At 43.4% G+C, this 25,042-nt stretch overlaps 1 protein-coding gene across 1 annotated transcript in view; it reads right to left on the minus strand.

Moving 5' to 3' along the window:
• SND1 (staphylococcal nuclease and tudor domain containing 1) overlaps positions 1-25,042 on the minus strand; it is a 439,366-nt gene that overhangs the window by 135,528 nt on the left and 278,796 nt on the right. The window contains exon 15 of the mRNA XM_006090488.3: positions 21,335-21,476. Coding sequence (XP_006090550.1) covers positions 21,335-21,476 — 142 coding nt within the window. The remainder of the gene's footprint in view (positions 1-21,334; positions 21,477-25,042) is intronic.

Raw genomic sequence — 25,042 nt, forward strand, 5'->3', positions numbered from 1 at the left:
TGGTCGACCAGTTGCTCGGTTGCTTAAGCTTTTATATATATCGATAGTCCTGGTTCCTGGAAGTAGAATATACTCTTAAGAGACACTTTGAAATGCATGTTGGTGCCACACAGACAACTATAGAACAAAAATCCATGAGTACCTCGGAGATGATATCCAACAGAAATGAAGATCAAGAGCTGCTATATGATGAACTTGTACGTAAGGACACACATAACTTTCTTGCTCCTATTTTCCACTGAAGAATACATGCATGCCTCAGGAGTAAATGAAATTTCCACTTATTCAACACATATTTATTGAGTGCCCCACTGCGTGCCAGGGACTCTGCTAGGCACTGGGGATGCCAAGAGGGGCCAGCAACACAAAGACTCTGGTAGTTTAGAGTCCACTGGAGAAGGCCTACGTTCAATAAGAAATAGAAAGAAGCATAAAGTAGGGAATTGTAGAAAACTTTGGAAACACATAATACGTAGGGGAAGGGCTTACTCTAGTCCAGGAGTCAAAGCTCCCTGGGAAAAAGGGAGAAACTGAGAAGTGAAGGATGAAAAGAAGCTAGCTACTTCAATGTGGCCAGTGCAGATTTTCCAACATGCAGGCCGAAATAAAGCCAAATAAAGATGAAAGGACCCCTGCTAGAGGAAGTAGCTTTTGTTTTTTCAGTAATAGAAGGCAACACCTGAGGCCAATTGCTGAAGTTCCCATACTCTCTAGTAAGGGGGGATCAGAATCAATGAAAGGCCCTGTGGTCTCCTCTCGGGCAAGTTCTTCAACCAGTTCAGCACCACATTTCCCTCTTCCATTTTATTTTTCCCTTTTTTTTCTTTATTGATTAAGTTATTACATTTGTGTCCTTAATCCCCCAATGCCCTCCCCCACCCTCTTCTATTTTTAACCATCATATTCTGTGCCAAACAAATTACCATTACTCCTTAGAAGGAATTCCTTTTCAGATGCAGGCTCTCTCTACTTTAGAAGTCTGTAACCTTACATACATCTGAGATTTAATTGGCAAGTACCATTGCTACTAAAAACATTGCTTGGATGCTCTTTGTGGTGGGCTACTAATTAGCCTCACTTCGATGTACCACCCAGAAGACCTGAGGACAGGGATCAAGACAGTACATCCATTACAGCTCCACAAGATGTGGCCACAGGTGCAGATGGGCCTAGGATACTCCACTAAGAACCCCACACCATTCAACAAGCAAAGGCTGATGTGAGCAGGAGGAAGGGGAACAGAACAGTAAGAAATAATTCTAGTTTCACGGATGGAAGGGAAAGCCATGGACAGTGCTGGTTCAAGTACAGCACTGCCCTAAAATGTCATGAGGCTGAGGCCTGCCCAGATGATGGCATTTATATGGACAGGATTCAAGTCATGCATTAACTTATGACTCAAAATCGCCGCTTAGAGTTTTGCTTGTCACTGGCAACTCACAGGGATGGTTTGCCGATCACAATAACACCATTCCATCCCCACTTTATGAATGGGGAAACAGAGTTTCACATATCTAGCAAGTGCAGGAGCCTAAACTCAGGTTACACGGGGACTGGCTCTAAAACCTGCTCTCTTAGCCACTAAGGCTTTGTGTGTGCACTGGATATTTCCTAATTTCCAAGCTAGGGAGCAATAAAAAGAGGGAAGATGGTGGTCGAGACTGTTTCCACTCAAAAGACTGGTCTGCAAATCAGCAGCACTGAATCTTGCTCTTAGATAACGTAGCTTTTCTGGCCCTGCTCTAGACCTACTGAACAAGCTTGGGATCCACCATGCTAGAACTCACCGGGACTGATAAGCTTTCAGAAAACACCTGAAAGTGCCAGGGAACCACCCCACGACCCTAAGGAAACATCAATGCCCACAAGAGGCAGTCAGTACCAGACAGTTCGCATCCGGTCCTGGTGACTACGGGCCCTGTAAAGCTTCAGATTCAAACTGCAAATCAAGAATTTCTGACCCAGCATTCCAATTTTGTTTTAAGGGCAGTGAGAGAAGGAGGAATGAGAGGGTCAGGGAGGGATAAGGTAAGCACTCTTTATCTTCTATTCAGCATAAAACCTGGCCCACCAAATAACAAGGGAAAAAAACAACAAAGTGATAGAGCACCAAACACAGCTGGCCATTAGCGCTGACAAAGGCTGAGGGAAGCACCTTTTTCTTCTTTAGAGAATCTAACCCACACTTAACCCTGAGCTGAGGCCGACCCTGAGCAGGGAGGGAGCTTGGTTTGGAACAGGAATTTCTTTCTCAGATGAAGTTCAAAACAAGTAACAATGACTTCTGAGCTACCTGTATAAAGGGAGTTTAAAAAAAAAAATTCAAGATTCCACACACAGGCACATGCTGTGGATGAGATGCTTTTTTGCCCCCCCTCCCCCACCCAGACACATCAACAACAACAACAAAGAAATCCACGCAGTTTGTTTTGGGTTCTTAAATGCTGTGGGGCAGTGATTCCATTTTAAATGCAATAGTTAAAGCTGTAAACTTACTTTCGCACCGTGTATGCACATCTCATATCCTTCCAAACACTAAGAGATTAAAATCCATGGCTTCCAAACTTGGCTCATTAAAGGCAATCTTCCTGTTAAGTATTGAACTTGAACTGCTTTGAAACTTGATGAAAATAAAGGTCAAGCTGTTTTACTTCCTTCTTAAGGATTTGGTGAAAACAAACTTCTATGAGGACACAAGGTGGGAGAACTGAATGAGCGCTGAGAATTTACCATTCCAAGTGGTCCAAGAGAGAACAGAGTTTTCATTTATGTGCCAGCTCCCTGTCTTACCATCCCTTCCCCCTTCAAATCTCTTCACATTTGCATTGTTCATGTAAAATGAGTCAGGGAATGAAAAAGTTGAGGTTCTCATAGCAACTGTGAACAATCCCACACCGTACATAAGCAGTATTGACAATTCCTAATTGGGCTGTTGTTAAAGGTGAACCCTTAATATACGTCATGTGTGAAGTGGGCGAACCAGCATTACAACAGAATTTTAAACTTATGTATTTCTCAAGTTATGTGCTTAATTCTATAGCTTTAAAAAAAATGGGCTTGTGGCCCTGATCGATGTGGCTCAGTGGTTAGAGTGTTGGCCCACACACCGATTTCCGGTCATGGGCATGAACCTAGGTTGCAGGTGCGACCCCAGCCCCAGTTGGGTTGCGTGTAGGAGGCAACCAATCGATGTGTCTCTCTCACATTGATGTTGCTCTCTCTCTCAAAATCAATGGAAAAAATATCCTTGGGTAAAGATTAAAAAAACAACAGGGCACGTGAAGAAGAGAAAACAATCCCAGATAAAGCCAATGTTTATTACCATAATGAATTTATAATCCTACCAAGAAGAGAATTAGGGACATAAGACAGTTGGGCCATGTAAGGACGCAGGTCCTACATGAACATCTGAAAGCCATCTGAGTAAAGGGGGCACCCCAAACAAGCAGCTTGCCCCAAAGAAGCTGGCAAGACAGTTCCACACAGCTTTTTGACTTCTCTCTGATGCTATCCCAGAAGCCCTTGGTCCTCATCTCATTAGGGCCCTAAATGCTCTTCTGAGAACTGGATCAATGGCATTACCATTAACCGTTGGCTAGTTCACCTTTGAGCTCGGGTACTTTAAAATTCTGTCATCCAATTAGACTGTTTATCTGATGAACTGAGGGAAGACACTGGCTGTCTTCTAAGCCAGCGGTCGCCAACCGGTGGTCCGCAGACCACTGGTGGTCTGTGAGGTCCGAAAGGTTGGTGACCGCTGTTCTAGGCTGTCATCTATTCATTCAGATCACATTCATGTCAGAGCAAAAATTCAATCAACTCAACTTATTGATCAGCTGACTTGATTTCAAACTCAAAATTTAAGAGTAAAAGAGAGTTCATAATAAGATCGTGGCACTTTAGGGCTTGAAATAATGGTTGCTATCAGTTAATGTAATCTAAGGCCATATAGCTAGGACCATATTCTAGAATTAACAATTGACGGATAGAGCTTATAAAGTACAGAAGGAGCAGACACCTATGTAAGCCTGGTCAGAGCCTCTATATGAGCAGAAGTCTGGTGAGAAACAAGGCCTTCTAATTTCTCATTCAGTGAACTTTCTATATTATCAACTTCCTTTAAAATATTTCTGATTCACCTTTCACCTATTTTATTCCCCTACAATTAGGCTTCCTATCCCAGCTCTCCTAAGCTGATTGTACTGAAAGGTTTCGATCTTGTTGAAGTTCTCTAAAGCAGCGGTCGCCAACCTTTCGGACTTCACGGACCACCAGTGATCTATGGACCACCGGTTGGTGACTGCTGCTCCAAAGGTTTCCTTAAACCAGCGGTTGCCAACCTTTCGGACCTCGCAGACCACCAGTTGGCAACCGCTGCTCTAATGGATCATGGAAAGCAATGGGGGCCAAATGCTTGACTAAGAAGTACAAATGCTAATAATGGGGGTTGTCATTAATTGTGACAATTCTTGCTGTTATAAAATCAAAGCCACTCACCAACGAAGGGCCCTCCAATGAGTTGCCATGGTTTTTAGTTGGCACAGTTTTTAGTTGGCATCAGACTTGAGAGTCTGCTTCCCCTGGTGCCCCATAGCTTACAGCAGGTGAGGATTCAGGTAAATTTAGAGTTCATTAAGAAACCACTGATACTCTCAGAGCACCTTTAATAAAGAGAACCCAAACATGCTTGGAGGTATATTTGAATGAATCATTTTGCTTTAATCTGATCCATTATTTATTGAAATCTTAAAGGAAGTAAGATTATAAAGCCCACAGCATTTCTAGGGGCAACACGAAAACCGCAGACAACAAACATAAAGACAGACTGAGACGGGCATGTTTCCAGTGGCTTCCAAACAGGAGTATAAACTACCTCGCAGAAGTGCTACCCTTGACCTGAAAGCTGAACAGAATACTTGAAAGAAGGAGTTTCCCTGGAAAGGCCAGGATGTTCATTGCCAGAGCTCATCTTCCAAACCAGAAGCTCACCAATACGATGGTGGCTGCCAGGGACCAAATTTGGTAATCACACAAAAAAAATTTTAAGTATGTTCTATATGGAATGGAAAAATTATTTTATTCTGTTCACAGATGTGAGAAGCAATCTGGTAAAAATCTGATTCTAAAAATACATTGATAGCAAATGGGGCAGTATGTTAACAAGTCCATAAAATAAATGAAAGATCTTTACACTATTTCTGCAACATTCCTGTAAATTTGATATTATGCCAAAATAAAAAGTTATAAAAATTATTATTTTTTTAAACCCCAACAATTTCTAATGCTTAAATGTTGGCTATCTGGGACATTTAATCCCCATTAGCATGATACCCTGAAAGGTGTATCAGATGCAACAGTCAGTCCAGGGAACCTTGCAGGCATTTCCTCAGAGGAAAGCCTGTGAATCTACAAAGTTAACATTTCAACACAGTGTTATGCATTTCTCTCAAAACTCTGCTCCTCAAGATGGGTTTAACACTTTCAACTCCCAATTAGAAAGGTTTCCCGGGTGGTCAGCGAATATTCTGCCCCTCTAACCTGTTCTCTCTAAGCTATACTTAAATATCACCAAGACTAGGCAAGTTGCTTGGCCTTTTATTAATAAAGCAGCTGAATAATTTATAAGAGTTGCATAGGGCCCATTAGAAGTGCCAGAGCAGTAATAACTGGCCTAGGACATTGCTTATTCAGGGCTAAAGTTTAATTTGTCCATAAATGCAGCAGCTCATAAACCCATCCCACAGGTCTGACATGGTCTATCCTTCACAGTCACATGTCCTAGCCATGCTTTCATCTTCGATGTCTTCCTATTAGTGTTATATGTGGGGCCAAAAACCAAATCCAAACTCCAAAACAACTAAAATCTCATAGTACATTACTACAATTCCTAAACGGGGCCACTACCACTGTCCACTTCTTAAGCTTTGCTTTCAGTCATCACAAAAGAAAAGTAGCACCTGGCTGGTTCTCAGCACTGAATGGAGAGGAGACTGGAGAAATAGACCTCGGTAACAATGTGTCCAATGTCAATTTGGGTATTTGCATTCTAAATGATAGCACATATAAAATCAAGAAAATATACTTAGCTATTTATTTAGCAAGTTAATTAACCATCCTATACCTCAATTTCCTTATCTATAAAATGGGAATGGGGATCTACCTAATCGGGCTGTGAGTTAGAGTTAATCACAGCATATAATACTCATTACGTAAAAGCTATTAGAGATTCAGATTAAAAGCTATTATTATTAGATATTCAGAAAGAACCCTAGAGAAACATAATTCAACCTTCTCTATGAAGAAATCCAAGGCCCAGAGAGGCTATGTGACTCAGGAATCATTGCAAGCTTTTTAAAAAATATACAATTTTATTGATTTCAGAGAGGAAGGGAGAGGGAGAGGGAGAGATAGAAACATCAATGATGAGAGAGAATCATTGATCGGCTGCCTCCTGCACGCCCCCTACTGGGGATCGAACCTGCACCCAGTCATGTGCTCTTGACCAGAATCAAACCTGGGACCCTTCAGCCACCAGGCCGACGCTCTATCCACTGAGCTAAACCGGATACGGCTCATGGTAAGCTTTAATCCAGTTTGGAGCTCTTAGCCATTTTAGGGCTGCTGTGGCTCCAGCACTTTCTCCATGGGAACAGTGTTGTTATTTTGCTTTCTGAATTTTTAAAATAAGCTACTTAGTGTTAGCCCAGAGCCATGTTCATTCATTCATCCAAGAACTAGCTAGAGAATGCTGACTATGGGTCAGGCACTATTTCAGGGTTTGGCAGTTACAAGAAAGACAAGGTTGCCTTCAAGCATCTTACATCCAGTCAATGCAAAGAATGAACAAAAATAAACTAGATCATTTCAGATAGTGGCAAGTGCTATAAGGAAAATAAAAAGATGACATGAGAGAGTGATGGTGGAGGAGGTTAGAGGTGGGAGCGTGGATATCTCCTAACAGAGGTTGTTCATGCCAGTTCTTCTGAAGCTTAATTTCTAGAAAGATGGCATTGTAACCGTGGTTTCAGCATATGCATATATAAATATGCATGACTGTATTTGATAAGAAGAAATGACACAAAGAGGTATCACCCTCTAAAAATTTCACTTGGACAATCATATCAGAAATGAATGACTTTATCAGAATAGACCTAGTTTTCTAGTCTTTGCTTTTACCTCCCCAGCTAATCTGGTGCAGATGAGTGGGTTAAGGCAAAAGGACACTAGGGTTCATGTCACCCTCTTTTAGGTGAATCCATGTCTCTACCCTCTGGCGGCTGGATTCTTAGCCCTGGGCATCTGTGCTATGTGCCATGAAATTCCTGCCCTAACAACCAGTTCAGGGGATCAAAGAGCTATTATTAAGGTCTCCATTTAAGCCAATGGAGGGAGGGAATGGTGGTAGAGGCAGGCCACTCACCCCTCCATTTAGTCACCCTCCTCCACAATGGGGCCATTGAGCTGGCGCCACAATAGAGTGCTGAGAAGAAAAGGCCGAAGGAAAGCATACAGAGTCCCCTCGCACAGACTCGGTCATTCATCACTAGGCAAGTGCCAATATCTGGGAACAGCATCTCAATTTCTGCAAATCCTCCAACCTGCAACAGCTGCTAGTGACTCTGGTGGACCGCTCTGCTGCTTACTCATATTTCCAATCCCAAGCCCTGGCCCGGAGCCAAGTCGACATTACTTAGGTTAGAGACACGCTGGCTGCAGCGAGCAGCAACAATGGACTTCACAGCTTATAAAGCAGCTTACAAAGGGCTCCCGTGTATTTCAAAAACACTTCAGATAGCTGGTGAGAGAAGCTATCTGCACAAACTCATTCAAGCAGTTTATTCCTAACCCACTTAATTCAAGGTTTCTGTTGGGAGCCAACGGCACAGCGGAGGAAAAAGCAAGGGGCGAGAAGGCCTGCAGAGAATCGCAAGGGGCGAGAAGGCCTGGCAGCTGAGGGAACGCAGTCAACCCATCTCTTCTCCTCTGGAGCAGCCCAGCAGGAAGAGGAATGGCTGCAGTAATCAGCCCTTCACCTGGCTAACAAATGCAATGACAAAATGAAAGACAGTCTGTGGGATTCCTCAGCGCTCAATTTAGCGAAATGTCCATCTCATCTGCTTCCATTAGCATGGTTAGGTACTTACAGATGCTCCTGAAAGAGCACTCTGAGTGGCATCTAGATCCTGCCACAACACAACCCACATGCACCTTCATCTGACCACACAGGTGACGCCAGCCAACTGTAGGTCTAGCTCTGCCTCACCACTCTGAAGTCTCCGGGGCCCAATCATCTCCTCCATGGTATCTATGCTTGACTTGTCAGCCACAACTTAGTTTCTGGAGAACACACTGTGGCCCTCGAGTCAAAAAGTTTGCTCACCCCTGGACTAGAAAGAAACAAAGACTCAGGCTCAAAGGCCTGCTTTTGAAGCATGGTGCTCACGGAAGCCACTAAAGGGCCTGGCAAACACAGAGCGTGCCAAGCGCAGACCATCTCCATGGAAGGACGGACCACGGAGGGAGGTAGCAGTTCTTGCCCATCAACTTTTCAGAGGAACTCCATGAGTGCTTCCGCTTATGGAAGACAAGCTACTGTAACGAGGTGAGGTGGAGCTATCCCTGAACTCTTAGATGCTTAAACGGAAGGATTCCTCCCTCCCAGACTATGGGTCCCTCACAGGACTATAGACCCCATTTGGAGATCTGATTCCAAAGTTCGTAGTACTTGGTGTGGGTTTCTTGCAAAACTGAATCCACAGATTTCAGGGCAAGAAATTATTACAAGACTATCAGAATCGAAGGAAATATTCAGAGCTGTATCAAATGTGAAGTAGATTTGAACTGTTCAAGTGATAGAATACTGAAGGAAAAAGGTTACTAACCCTCCAGCACTCATTCCAATGGGCAAGACCTATTCACTAATGAGACAAGGAGAGTAGGATATGGCAGGGTTTACTGTGAGGCCAATCTCAGAAGGCCAGTCAGTGCTTCTGTAACGCATGAGATGGGTCAACATGAGAGTAGGCTTAGAATGCCATTACCATGTCATTTCTTTTATGATTGTATGAAATGGCATGTGTGCCGATGACACACCTTAATTGTATCAGGTTCTAAACCAGTGATGGCAAACCGATGACACGTGTGTCAGAGGTGACACGCGAACTCATTTTTTGGTTGATTTTTCTTTGTTAAATGGCATTTAAATATATAAAATAAATATCAAAAATATAAGTCTTTGTTTTACTATGGTTGCAAATATAAAAAAAATTCTATATGTGACACGGCACCAGAGTTAAGTTAGGGTTTTTCAAAATGCTGACACGCTGAGCTCAAAAGGTTCGCCATCACTGCTCTAAACTAACATATTGTCTGTATTTGGATCATGAGCCTCAAATTCAACTTTTCATGTCTTGGTTATTCCAACAGCTAACCTGCAGAATGAGGACTGCAAGGGAGAAACCTTACTGAGAAGGGGGAAAATAAACATTGTTTATATCAATTGAAGAGTATTTGTTTGCTTACCCAGAATGCACATCTACAATTTCTAGTGTGGCAACCTGGACTTTTCATATGTATTAAAAGTCAGAATTCACCCCGAGGAAGGGCCCCTGCAAAAGGCTTCAGAGAACCAAAACTGGAGGTCACAAAGAAGAGCACATGGGCACGAACACAGACCTATCTATCGGAGCTCTGCTCCTGCCTGAGTCTGCGGCCAGAAACCAGCCGAAGATTAGCTTAGGCAGAGCTGGACACACCTACGCCTCGGAGGGCTCCATTCCCAGGTCCAGGGTGCATGACTGGGTATCTGACTTGGTTCTTGTGATCCAGGTGCTGAAGGTACCATTCACTAAGAGGAATAGTTCCCCTAAGAGAATTCACTGACAACTCGCACTTAAGAAGCCCACCTCTAACCCGGCTTTATACTGTTATCTTTAAGTATGTTCTGTACTATAGTGTAATCTAAATGTTTCTTGTTAAAAATAAGCTCCCTAAAAGCATACTCTATTTCTTTTTACCCCCGACACAACACCAGGAGATAGCAGGTATTAATAAATAACCACTGACTAATGAACTATAAAAAATTAAAGATGTGAGCCCTAGCTGGTTTGGCTCAGTGGATAGAGCGTCAGCCTGCGGACTGAAGGGTCCTGGGATCAATTCCGGTCAAGGGCACATGCCAGGGCTCAATCCCCAGTAGGGGGCATGCAGGAGGTGGTCGATTGATGATTCTCTTTCATCACTGATGTTTTTATCCCTCTCCCACACCCTCTCCCTTCCTCTCTGAAATCAATAAAAATATAATAAAAATTAATAATAATAAAGATATGAGAACAAATACAAGCAAAAGCAAGTATCTGTTACCATGTCTCCCACCAACCAAACTGGAGGAGAAAATTCCCTCCTCTCTCATCAAAGCAGACTGCCTACCAGGAGCTCCACATGACAGGGGAAGATGGCCACTCTAAGTAATATGCCTATTTTGATAGGAAGGTCTGGTCTGTCATTAGTACTTCCCAATCAGGAGCACTCACAAATAGGTCTAAACTTGGAAAAGAATAAAAAAAATTCCCTATCAAACAATGAGAATCAAGAGTAAAAAAGAAATGAAGACTAAAATACAACAGGGCCTAAGAGGAGTTATTTCTGTATTCCCTGCACATACAACATCATTCATGAAGGCGGCAATGGTACAAATATAGCATAAATGTCGTCTGCTCTGGTTGGTAATTTAAAATGCAAATGCTAATGAGCGAACTGGTATATCAGTGGAGTTAATAACCGCATGCCTAGCACAGGGGCTGCATCCAAAACACAGAGAAGAGACAGACACCATGTTCCAATTTAAAAATAAAAACACCCAAATTAACCCTAGAAAAATCACTAGCAGATGTACAAGATCAGAAAAAGCAGGCACACCAGGGCAGGGAAATGGGAACTTCTCTCCCCATCATAGACTAACCAGTTTATTTAAATAGCTTCCTACATAGAGTGAAGGTCAGCATGGGAGTTGCTCTGGTTTATTCAGGACTGCTATTGTATAGGCACAGAGCGTAAGTATAATAAGTGAAAACTACAGGGAATCCAGAAAGCTTACACAGAGAGTTTCTCCAAACTTAGAAGCCTATAAGCCAACCTTGCAGGGAGCATATGTCCAGAAATCAAAGGCCACTGAAGAGAGGTATAGATCTCATTTACTTTATCACAGGCAAAGGGTGGTTTAAAAAAACCATACTTACAAGATCTGTATTAAGTGGGTAATTTAAATAGGAAAAAAGTTCTAATCATGAAAAAGCATGACTGAGAGAGAATGTGGCTGTGCCCCAGAAGCCTTCCAAATATGAAAGGAACTGTGACCTGTTCTTGCTCCTACTAGGTCTGTAGCTGGCAGCCCTACATCAGCATCGTGGGCTTCCTCAGAGCCCCTCCCGCATGGGGCTGGCATGAGGAAGCACATTCTGCGGCCAGGAGTCCTAAACATTTCCCTGAGTGAGAAGCTGTAGTGCCCCCTCAGGGGCAATAGGACAGTGTGCTTGGGCTGGCCGTCCCCCGGGCACCTAGTGTGTTCTAATTCCCATGTTAGTGCCATTCGCTCAAAATTCCTACAGAAAGCCAAGAAGAGACTGGCAAATCCAGCCCATTAGTTTCGGGAAGCCTCAGGAAAACTTTCTGAAAGGAATCTAAGGTGAGCAAACACCTGGGGTTTGGTGCAAAGATATTTTTTCAATGATGAACTTTTTTTTTTTTTTTAAACAGAGAGAGGAAGGGAGTGGAAGAGAAAACATCAATGATGAGAGAGAATCATTGATCAGCTGCCTCCTGCACGCCCCTTACTGGGGATCAAGCCTGCAACCTAAGCGGGAATCGAACCTTGACCTCTGGGTTCATGGGTTGCTTAACCACTGAACCACACCAGCTGGGCAGAAACTATTTTTTTTTTTTAAAAATTCAGTTATAACTCTGTTTGAAAGCGGGATGTAAGAGGTGGTTCCCATAGTAACCAAGATTAGTCTTACAGGCAGTGTGCACTGCTCACCCCAGGGCTGCCCATTACACGATTTCAAAGTATTTCCTTTAATTTCGTATTACCACACTGCTGACACTCCCTCTCCTGGTCCTGCCATCTTCTACCATTAGGCTGGTCAGACAGACACCCCCACAGGGCAGAGGTAGCGGTGAGTAGCCCAATCCTGGAAGCTGCTGCTTGTCACCATCGCCACTAAATGGTTGCTGGGAAATGCAAACAGGTTGACAAGATGGCATTGAAATACTGACACTGAAATGTATATTACTGGGAAAACCACAAAAACAGGATTAGAACTGAAGTATCTGGGCACAACCAGAGACAGGTGCTGGCAATGGAAACACCCCAGCATAGAGGAGCCATCTAACTGCTGTGAGGTGCCCATTCCTCTCCCCCCGCCCACCAGGAGGAAGGCAGCCTAGATAACCTTCCAGAGACTCAGAAAGAGGGGAGGATAAGGAAAGGAAGAGAGACCCTCAGGGAAGAGCCCAGATGTCTCACCCTTCGAACCACACTCTCCTGGCTCTTATTAGCTCTACCCAGAATAGGCCTGATCCTGTCAGGACAGGTTTCCCTTGTCTCATCTATATTAAACTCCAAAGCAAGAGTAAAAAGCAATGGTAAAAGGCAGAAGTCAAAGGACTTAGGAGGTGAGGATTCTTTCCACTAAACTTTGATCCATCCAGAGGCAATCAATGTAATGCAAAAGCTGGGGATAAATGATCATATTTCTTTTCTTGGCACAAAAAACCCAACTGAGATGGTGAGTGCTCAACATCCCAATTACGAGGCCACACCATCCTCAGACTTTCTCCATGGAAGGTGGTGCCACCACTAGGACTAGCTCTCCCCTAGTATCTAGACAGGCAGGTACAGAACTGCCATTTGGGTCTTGCTGTCTCCCTCACCTCTAGGTCCCAGCATCACCCCAAGATATGCAGGCCGGTCTGATGGAAATGAACCAGGAAGCAGGAGAGCAGAATTTAAGTGTGCTAGTTCCAAGGTCTGTGACTGCCATTAAACCAGACCGAACAAATATTATTTTCACTGATGTCTCTATTTCTTACCTCTATCGCAATCAGAAAAATATTCGAAATGGCTACTGAACAAGTCGAATCTCTGCCCCTTTCACCTTAAAATACTCCATTGTGTCCTGAAAGTGTCTTTTGATTACTGCTGCCAGGCCTACTGGCGTTTAGGTCTCTTACTATCCTGGTCACTCTCCTCTGAACCTTCTGTGGTGTGCTGAGGTCTGTCCCTTCCACAGGGTGGTTCTCAGGTGTAACCTCATACTCCAGGCCTGCTCTGACCCAGGCGGAGCCCACACTCGGCTCCACCCCTCTCTGGATACTGTACTTCTGGGTTATGGACTAGGGCTGTAGACTTTCTGACAGTATCACAATATTTACTGCTATTGTTTTATAAAAATCTGATTTTCCATTTGCATGGTATTTAAGGCATGTTTCCCCTACTCTTACCTGTCTCAAAAATGTATGTTTTTCTTCATGCTTATATATTCTTTGCTTCAATAAAAACAACTACTTTGCTTGAAAGCCGCCCTGCCTGGGGCTGGCGACAGCACGATCCCCAGCCGCTGGCCGCCCCAGCGTGAGATCCTGGCCTGCTGTGTGTGGGGCGGGGCGGGGCAGGCGGCAGCGCTATCCCGAGCCACCGGCCGTCCCCGGGGCGGGATCCGGGCCTGCCGTGTGCGGGGCAGGGTGGGTGGGGCAGGGCAGGCGGTAGCACAATCCCAGCGGCCGCCGGACCCAGCGCAGGACCCAGGCCTGCCATCTGCGACCGGGGGAGACAGGGCAGGCACCGTGGGATCGGGCGTGCCATCTGCCACCGGGGAGCGGGCCTAAGCCAGCAGGTGGTTACCTCCCGAGGGGTCCCAGACTGTGAGAGGGCACAGGTTGGGCTGAGGGGCGCCCCCCCCCACCTGCCAGTGTACAAATTTTTGTGCACCAGGCTTCTAGTTGTTTTATAAAAATCTGATTTTCCATTTGCATAGTATTTAAGGCATGTTTCCCCTACTCTTACCTGTCTCAAAAATGTATGTTTTTCTTCATGCTTATATATTCTTTGCTTCAATAAAAACAACTACTTTGCTTGAAAGCTGGAAAGGTATCTTATGCATTTCTATATTCCTAGCATAGTGCCTAGTGGAAATAAATTATTTAACAGCCATGCAATTGAATGACCCACAAGCATGATGAGGCTCATTCTGGGGATGATTCACGATCTAAAGATGGGAGATAATCAGACCAGTGGGTGATGGCATGTATGCCTGCACACTGGAAGCTGAGGGCAGAGCATGCAACACTCAACAGCAGGAGAGCTGAGAAGGAGACTGACATTCCCATACAAAAGCAGAGAGAAAAATGATTGGTGAGTACACCCATTTCTTTTAGGCAACTCTTCCTCAGGACTAGTAGAGGCTACGTTGTTTTTGCCTAGGCCCGTGGTCGGCAAACTGTGGCTCGCGAGCCACATGCGGCTCTTTGGCCCCTTGAGTGTGGCTCTTCCTAAGCCTTAGGAGTACCCTAATTAAGTTAATAACAATGTACCTGCCTATATAGTTTAAGTTTAAAAAATTTGGCTCTCAAAAGAAATTTCAATCGTTGTACTGTTGATATTTGGCTCTGTTGACTAAAGAGTTTGCCAACCACTGGCCTAGGCTAATCACACCCAGCCTACCCAAGGAAAATGTTCTAGATCTTCTTGGATCCTCAAATGCCATCTCCCTTAGGAAGTCTTTTCCATTCCCCAATTAATTGTTCTTTTCTCTGCACTCTCATGATGTTGTATATCCTTTTTACAACTCCTTTTTTCCCCCTTATTCAAGTTTTCCGTATGGTTGTTGACACTACACTAAAAGTTATTCAAGAAAGAAGAAACTATCTCATTAATTTATACATCATCCATCATCTATCAAAGACTACCTTTCTTACAGCAGGGTTGCAAGAATCTTGGCCTCATTAAAAAAGGCTCTCCAAACCTGTTTACTGTGCTAATGCCTACAAGTGACACTCCAGGATCTCCTGACAAGAACATAATTTATATAATTCATGTAATGATATCTTTAATAGCAAAGAACTACAGCAGCCTCTGAAAAGTCTCATGTCAAGCTGCCCATTTCCAGTTATGGGGCCCAACTGAAAGCAAATAGGTGGTGGAGACAAGCTCAAACCGGGAAGTCCCAAGAGAAAGAATACCCCATTTTACACAAATCCATTAAGTTGCAATTCAATTAAAGCATCTGAAAGAAATTCATAAGTATCAGCAGACCCTATAATTGCTTAATTAAGAATAGAAGCCCAGCAAACACAACCACAATAACAGCCTGATTCATTAGCACCTCTGTGATAGCAGAATGGGATTTCTCACTTAAACATACATTGGCTTTAATTGTTTAATTTGTTTAGGCACTTGTAATCAATGGGGATCCACCATCCTGGGGTCAGGAGATGAGAAGAATATTTCTGTTCACGTTCCCTCTCCTCTCCCATTAGAAGTTTTTAGTTTATTGAAAGAGGCAGTTGATATACCTATAGGATGAGACGTTACAGAGGAAGAAGGAAATGAAGTACTCTATTCAAAGGCATTCAGGGTGGAAGGACACACAGTCAAACTTTAGTTCACCATTCACATATTCACCACCAATACTTATCAAAGCCCAGACATCTAGAACCTTTTCTCGTTGCTTCCCTTGTCATAATGTAGCTCCAGAGGGGAGCTGTAATTAAAAAAAGAAAAAAGTATTGGAAAATGCAAAAGAGCAGGCAGAGGGAAGTCTCATTTTCTAGTCTTGTTTCATATGACCAGGTAGCTGGTTAATCATAAGTCACCTGCTGTGATGCACATGGGACCCCCCTGCCAGGCAGCTGCTGCCCTCTAGGTAGTTTGTAGCATGAGTTCCAAGTAAGGTGACTGACTCCACACTCCCCACCCCAAACCTGCCTCAGTCCATAATTCCTCATACATACCGCTGTCCCACCTCTATAACATGAAAATGCAAACGGGGTGGGCCCACTCAGTGAGTTAGCAGAAGACTCCAAATCTGATATAAGACTCCTTAGACTACTTTACATTGAAACCTCTATTCTTCTCTTCCATTTCAGGCATTTGGTTTACAGGCACTAACTTAATACCTGCTATGCTCAGCCAACAGGACAACTTTCCTGAACTGTGCCCTCGACATGACCCATATACCTCAGAGCTAAGAAAGTAATTCAAAATAAGGACATGTAACATAAACGTCATAGCAGTAGGACACACTCCATTCCCGATGGTGCTAGTAAATAAAAATCAGAATCAAAAGCCAAACAATTTGCCAATATGTGCCTCAGTATCCCTTCAGACAAAAAACTAAGCAAAATGGACACACATGACAAGTGAAAGTAAACTAAAAATAAAGATGGCTGGTAAACTGTTTTTGTTCTACTGGAGGGGACTATATGGAGCTCACTAAATGCTAGGTGAGGAAAAAGAATACCTTTGAACAAATGCAGGCTGCCTGGGTTCTTGACTTCCTGTTAACTCAGGACCAGAACGGACTGACTGCCTCCAAGAATGCGGGAATGCGGTAAGTATGCACAGGAGGCGGCCAAAGCAGCAGGCGAAGGGACCTTGAACAGTCTCAGTTCTGATGGTGTAAGGTCACCTGCTCACCGACCAAACCTAAGCCAGGTGCTCAAAGGACTAAAGGGCAAGAGCCTTCAGGAGGCACTAACCTGTTAGCTACAGCTGACGCTGCCCAGCCCCACCTGCTATCCCATCTGACCAAGCAATCATCCCACGTACAGGGGTGCAGGAACCGTGACAGGGAGGCCAGCTGGCTTGGGCCAAATGCCACTCCCTATCAAGCTGTGGAGCCGTCTGCCTAAAAAAGGCCACATAAAAATGGAAAGTGTCCACCTCGCCTTAAAGTCCAGAGGGCTCTCCAAAAGGCTGGGATTAATGAGAGCAGCACATATGGGCTGCCGAGCAATTATCTTGACTTTCCCCTTGAGAATCACAACCCCAACTTTCTCCTGGCTGCAGAGACATCATTTCTAGCAGACCACCATTCTTACATGCTGCAGAGACCCCACAGAGAGCTGCAAAGCTGTGCCTGGAGGATCACTGAGTAGGTAGGTGGACAACTCCACAGCATGAATACCGTGCTGTGTGTCCACTCACTCTCAGAGTTGTAGGTGGTCTCAGAGAACCAGGGGCCCTTCTCTCTAAGGATACTCCCCCCACCCATGTCCTCCATACATCTTATTCATTCCATCTCTTCCAGGTCACTACTCTATTAGTCACTCCTCTACATTCTTTCTTAGTTCCTTCTCCTCAGAAATCAGACCAGTAGTTCTCATGTTGCCTATGATATTTTCTCACTCCATCTTTTTAATATTCTCATTTGCCAAAAAGATTTTGTTGAGTTTTACATTCTGTAATTGGTATTATGGAAACAATAGGTATACTGAATAGTATTTCCAACTATACATGCCACATTCTGCTCCAATCTTGAATAAGAACTACAATTACAAAAGTACTCAAATGCTGACATCCTTAGAATATTACCTTGACCCTTAGCTTTCATTTCACTTTTCTGCATTCCTTTTCCATTCTGTCAGATTTTTGTGAGAAGCAGTCTATTTTTAATTCTGTTCCTTATTTCCCACATTTATTCCCCAATTGCCTGTAATCTGCCTTTGACTGATTCAACTTTGATGTAACTGCACTGACAAAGGTCATCAGCAAGTGAAGTGATAAATTGAGTGAAGTGATAAATAAGAAAATAACTTCATAGTTTTTACCTACTTGATCTTTTAGGTAAAATCTCACACTTCTAACTCCTTGGAATTCTAACTTCCCCCATTTCCAAAGACTACTCTCTCTTCCATCCTTTGACCATATTTTCTTCGACCATGTATGAATGCTTAGCCTAGTCCTCACAGGTCAGAACTTTCTAGGGTTTTTATTCTTCCTACATCGGTCCTCTAGGCACTGCAACTGTTTTAGCTATTGCCTGTATGCTGATGGCTCCTCCACATGAATAATTTGCCTAGGCCCCTCTGCTGACCTCAAATATTACACGTCTAAAATCAAATCAACGATCTCTTCCTAAAACCTGTTCTTACTTTCGTGTTGCTTTTAGACATCACACTCTGCCCACTCAAATAATGCTTTATTTTCTCTCCCACATTTTAACATCATCTCCTATCCCCGATCCAAAAAATCCAGTTATTTCCCAAATTATCAAGTCTTCCTCCTCAATACTTTCCCAATCTCTTTTCTTTCCCACTGCCAGATTTCAGGCCTCCATCCCTCTTGCTTCTTAAGTGCTCTCCCAACCCCCGGCCTCATTTAGTCCAATATATCCACCAAAATGAATTTTCTTAACCCAAGAAGACTAGCTCCAACAACAATTTAAAAAAAAAAGACTAGCTCCTGTCTATATTTCCAACTTCAACCCACCACCCTTATCCTCATTGTTTATACTCCGCTGATACCAAAGGCTTCATGGTTGCCTGGACTCATCGGGGTATCCGAAACCTCTAAAGCTATGCACATGCTGTAATCTCTACCTCAAGCCTTCCTCTCCACCTCCACCTCCACCCTCCCCCAACATTGCAAACTTCTATTTGTCCTTCCAAACACAGCTCAGCTATCAGATCCTCAAGGAGGCATTCTCTGATGCCCGGCTTAATAACCAATCATTTCCGTCTTTGTGCTACTTCTGTGCATTGTAAATGACTCTATTATCTCACCTAGTCCCCAACACTGCCGTTTGTTTACACGGCTGTCTACCCGCAGCGGTTCTCAACCTGTGGGTCACGACCATCGGAAAACACATATAGCATATCAGATATTTACATTACGATTCATATCAGTAGCAAAATTACAGTTATGAAGTAGCAACGAAAATAATTTTATGGTTGGGGGTCACCACAACATGAGGAACTGTATTAAAGGGTCGCGGCATTAGGAAGGTTGAGAACCACTGCGAGCTTCCTGAGACCTAGAACCTAGTCTTATGAGGATGATGCGGAATTCCTTGCTCCAAAGTCTCACAGGAAAAGCCAGTTGCCTTCCGTTCAGTGAGCTCATCAGTCAGGAGGAGACTAGATTAGTGCCTTTTCTTGAGTTATTTCCATCAGTAGATAACTATGGCTCTACCATGGACACTATGACCTATGGCCATTACATACAAGAGTTAAGGAAAGCTCTAGGTATGAACTCACAAAGTCTTTGTGAGGGGATGAGGAAGGAAATATATGTACTGATGATCTACTTTATGGCAGGCTTGTTCTGCACCCTTCTCTCATCTCATGATACTTTTATAACAATCCTGAGAGGCATGATACTCTTTCTGGTTGACTGACATATAAACTGAGGCTTGAAGTGGGTAAGTAATCTCCCTAAGTCCCTGCCTGTGTAGAGTAGAGCCATGATTCAAATAGAGATCTGCTTTCTCTGACGACTTCAATGTCCTGTATCCTTGCCGTGTTTCTAAAGAAACCAGAAGATGCATAACATAAGCGCATATAGTATGGCAGGAGACAAATGTAAAAGCTTATATTTTTATCATTCATTTGCTTGTATAATCTGTCTTTCAGAATGTAAGTGAACTCAGGCAATGCCTTTTGAATTGCTAAGCTTAGAATAATGCCAAGTCCGCAGAAGAACTAGCTGATGCCGGGCTGAGTGATCAGACTGCGGTGTTTAAGTAAGGTACAACCAGAAGGCTTCTGAAAAAAAACTCCCACCAAGATAGACCCAAGCTAAAAGCCAGCTCCATTCAGGCAGTTTTGAGTTTAGAAGCCAGAACTACAATGTTTTCTTTCCCCTACAGATCTGTGGCCAAGTTTCCCAGAAAAAAGAATAATACTGCTTTTCTTTCACACCTCTGGATGAAGCTCTACAATGCCAAAAAGAAGCTTTTGTTGTGCAGGTAGAGAGCAAAGGATGAGATAAATATACACCTCAAATGCTGTAACAGCAAGAAGTTACTGCTAAGAATTTCGCTACAGAAATCTTAAGGGCACAAATGGCTGCATGAAGGACTCGCACACTGCTACACTACCCCTCCGTTAACTACAATACACATTCGCAGAAATGAGGTGTGGATTTGTTGCGGCCTTTCTCGTTCATGGCTGCCTCTAAGCTTTGTGTCAGGCTTCAACTAGTCCCTCAGGAAGCCTGCAGCGCTGTGGAGAGGTCATTAACTAGAGTGTGCGAGAGCCTCAACCAGAAGGGATGGTCCTGTATTCAGGGAGGGCTTTATCTCATACAACAATCCATTTAGCTGGGGCCAAGGGAGACCCTGACAGAAAAGAAACTATCAGTGCCTTCTAGAAGAGGGAGGCTGAGGCAGCATGGCAGGGACAACAAACAGGGCGCCCTTTTCTTGTCCCCCAAGGTCAATTCTATTCAAGAACACGAGAGAAGCAATGCTGAGGCAGCAGGACAGCCTCAGAAACACAGTGCGCATTGGGATAACACAGGAGAGTAAGTCCTTTGTGAGTGAGTGAGTGAGTGTTTTCGTGTGTATGGGGTGAGGAGCAGGGTATTGAAGTAAAATGACACTTTCTCTCTAAGTCTACAGTTTCTTAAAAGTCCTGACTGAACAAATGGCTGTTATTTACCAATAGGGAACAAATGAAGAGATTTGCTCCATGATTGCATAAATACAAATTGTTCCAAGAGCACAATTTATACACAGTCTTGCTGGCTTATGAAATATTAAGCAACTAGAAAGGATAGGATAAGAAAGATGTAATTCAGTCAGCAAAGAAAGAAAGGCTTGCCATAGTATGCCAACCTCAGTGCAGGAGCCTGCGAAGGTATGTCATGTGGGGTTTCATCAAGGACTAGGATCCTAATGACATTTGAAAAGAATAAGAGAGAGACAATCGGCACTGCCTGGGGAGCTACAAGGCAGGTGTTCAGCTCCTCGGAGGCCTGCCCAGGACTAGCATGGCGGGGGCGGGCCCTATTCCAAATAGGAAATACCAACTGAGAATTCCATCATTAATCGTTTTCTGTGCCTGGAATTCCCTTCTCTCAGATTGTCTGAGGATTTGTGCTGTCTTTTAAACTACTCTACTCCTGCGTCCCGAAATTGGTGGAAATGAGGAACAGGAGAGGGACCAGTGACAGAAGGACCAAATCTAGAAATGTTGTGCTCAAATCTCAGAGATGAAAGCACCCGACGGGCGCAGGGCTATGTAAGACACGGGGAAAGAAGGCATGTGACCTCCGGAAATGACTTCTGAGCTCCAGGAAGAATTTCCACAGCCACACATAACACAGAAAACATACCTGCAAGCAAGAAGGTGATAAGGCAAGTTTCCTTTGGCAAATATAGCTTGAGACGAGATCCACTGAAGACATATTCCACCACAGCTTCGGAACGACCTGCCCGCTGGAGAAAGGGCAGGAACTGCTTTGCTTTTTGGGTATCCTAGTGGAGAAAGGAAAAAAGAGTCCTTAAACATGTAACGGGATTCAGGTTAATGTTCCTTTCGCTCTGGTATAGGACACAGTCTAGCAGACCATGGGAAGCTAGGCCAATAACCCTGTAAAACTAGACATTCCTAAAAACATGATAGACTAGATATCCATGTGACTTCCACAGAAGAGATAAAATTAACCAGAAATTTTCAGAACATTCTCATTGACTCTCTGCCTCCCTCTGTTCAGTTACTAAGTAATCAGTGGATATACAAGTGAGGAAGGTGCTTTAATGATAATCTCACTCCTTCTCTGGGACAGGAAAGAGCTCCTATTTCTTCTACATGAAATTGAGAGAAGATCAATACTAACCTTCTATGTAGTTTAATTTAACCTTTAATTTTCATTAAGAAACAAAGTGACCCTCAGGCTGTGTGATATAGCCACTAAGCCCTTTCCCAGGAAACCCAAAGCAGTTCATCTTCCACCTCCAATAGGTTATGTAGACCCAGGGGTCACTGTTTCTTATAGAAGAGAATAACGCAGCCTTATCTGGGCACCAGTACAGCAAGCCCTGCTCTTGGAGCTTTTCAGGGATGAGCCAGGACCTGGGCACACTGCTCTGTTCCCAGTCTGGGAAATCTGTAACAGTAAGATGTGCTCCTTGGGAACCAATCCCACAGAATAATTACAGTACAAATAATTATCTGTATATATAAAAGGCTAACATGCAAAGTGTCCCCTCGGGAGTTCAACCAGGAGACCGGGAGTTTGATTGCTCGCTATGATGTGTGCGATCAGGGGGCAGCATGGAATGAAGGAAGACCCCAACCAGCAGCCAGCAGCCAGCAGCCGGGGAAGGGAGGCCCCAGCCGGCAGCTGGAAGGCCCCGATTGGCCCTGATCGCCGGCCAGGCCTAGGGACCCTACCGGTGCACGAATTTCGTGCACCGAGCCTCTAGTAGAAACAATAAAACCATGAAACCACACAGCACTTTCTAAACTTTTCTCACACATCCACATGAAGTGAGTGCATGCATTCTACCCTCAAGAGTACCAAATCATGGGCATTAGGACCCCAGAGCTCTAAGCTACAGAGGAGGTAGAGCCTCCCAATCCTTTCAGTCTCTCAAGCTATTTCAATAGATGACAGAAAAAGCAAGGATCAAAATATCACATCACATGTGCTGGGGTAACAGTTCCTGGATGTCAGAATTTCTGTGGTTTGCAGCCCAGCCAGCAGAACTGCATACTCCCTTTGAGGGCAGCAAACTCGGCACACTTTCCTAACGCCTGCAACATAAGCAGGCTAAGCTCTTCCTTGCTAACTCTGCTCCTAGCAACAGAGCTATTGTATCTAAATTAATGCACATTAGATAATGAAAATTTAAGAGGCCATCAAATATTTGAGAGTGTTCACAGCAGCCAAAGGGGCTCTGCTCATTCGGAAGCAGTGAGGTAGGCTGGGGTGAAAACAATATTTATAGTAATGAGATTCATCCTTCTCTTCAAACAGATTCTTAGAGAAAAGGAGAGACAGTCATCCATTCTCCGTGTCTCTAATGGCACATAGGAAAAAGGTAATGGCACAAGGAGCTTTAGTGGGTTGGAAACTCCTCTCAATGAACATTTAAGCAACACATATTCCACTCTACATATACAGTGGGAAAAGGCCTTTCTGGCAGTTGGCTGAAGTCCAGAACAGTCAAGCAAGACAAATGTTCCATGGGTAAGAAAGCACTACCTCATTAAAACCCTTTTGCCATACTTGTCTGAATCTGGGACATTATTCATGAGCTGAGCCAGTAAGTCAACAACAATTATCAAACTGATTATTGCAAATAATAAGGCAACTTAATGTCTTTGAAGAGAAGGCCCTTTCCCTAAAGACTGCAATAATCTATTATTTTTCAGAAAGAGACTTTTGCTCATCACCATCTTTTGGATGTATTTATCAGAAAAAAAGATGTGCACACCTAATGTTAATACTAAAAAGGAAGTTGTACCAGACTGGTCCTGAGGTCAAAGAGAAGCAAAGGTACCTTACTCTTGGCCATGTAGTAATAACATGAAAAAGAAAAAATACATGCTCCTGACTCCTCCTAAGTCTCCACCTACAACAGTCCTATTCCAGAAACAACACATGGGAAGACAGCAAAGAGAATCTGGCACGCCATTGATTATGACAAAGATTAGAAGGGAAAGCCGACTATGTCAATTGAAGGCATAAAAGCAAATTTTAAAGACCTATCAGAATTGGCCATGTTTATTTCCAGCAGCAAAACTGTAAGACACATGGAGCTCCCCCATCCTCAACAGGCAAGTGTTCCGAAGTCTTGAAGAAGATGCTATGTCTACAGACCACCCATCTAGGGACAAGAAAGAAATTCCACCCAAGTTGATAGGCTTTTAGGAATAAAAAATTCTTACAAAGTCAACCAAATTGAATGTAATCACCAAAAGATGTCAGCTCTTTCAAATCTCAGTCACAGGCAGACAATAATGTCTCTTCAAGCACTTCCTTTGATTGGCATGTACCTTTTCAATATAAAAATTCTTGAAACCTTTAATATTTGTTTCAGTGGCACAAATGAAAAGGCCGGTAAGACCAACTGACAAATTTTGTCAGGTGATGTAGCCATAAATCATTCTCTGCTAATTTAGCTATGAAAATTACTCATATTAGGAGTTTGACTGTATTACTATAAAACTGACTAAATGTGGTCAAACGATTTGCCTTCCAAAGAGCCTGTGCAAGTAGAGCAATATGCTTCAGTCTCTTATACTCATTTCTAAGGTTGCAATAAAAGGTAAATAAGAGAACACGATTACAAGAAACAATATAACAGAGACCAATTTAGGCCCTACTGAGGAATCAAAGATACCACATGGATCTTACGGACGACGATGAAGTGATAAAGTTCAAATGATGTCATTAACATGACATTTTAAATTCTCCTCCAATAATCCTGAAGAAGGACCTATACTGAGACAGTTAGTGAAATTAAGGATTTCTTTATAACTTTAGAACTTCGAAATGTATTTTATTTTTTATACAGATAAAAAGATTTTATTATTTTTTATTTGTTTGAGGTTACATAATTTATTGAAGATCACAAAAAACTAATATGCAGCACTTGAATTCAAATGTATCCAATGCCATGCAGTGTATAATTTTTATACTTGGGAACTACTATCAGGGACAACTTTAAGAGTTGTTTATTTGGGGGGTGGAGAGTGAGGGGTTACATGTTTATTCATTTTATTTTATATTTGTTTGTTTTTTTCCTGACAGAGACTGGGTAGATACTTTAATTTGGGAACTTTACTTCAGATGGTCTTTTTTTCCCTTCTAAATAGAGTTTACATTCAATATTATTTTATATTAGTTTTGAGGTGTAGTACATAGTGGTCAGATAATTATATGATGTACTAGAGGCCCGGTGCACGAAAATTCGTGCACTGGGCGGGGGTTGTCCCTCAGCTCGGCCTGCCCCCTTGCACAGTCTGGGAGCCCTCAGGGGATGTCCTTCTGACAGTTTAGGCCTGCCTAAGTCACAGGCCTCCCTCTGGGGGA

This window comes from Myotis lucifugus, unplaced genomic scaffold (genome assembly GCF_000147115.1).
Source record: "Myotis lucifugus unplaced genomic scaffold, Myoluc2.0 scaffold_73, whole genome shotgun sequence".
Taxonomy (NCBI): domain Eukaryota; kingdom Metazoa; phylum Chordata; class Mammalia; order Chiroptera; family Vespertilionidae; genus Myotis; species Myotis lucifugus.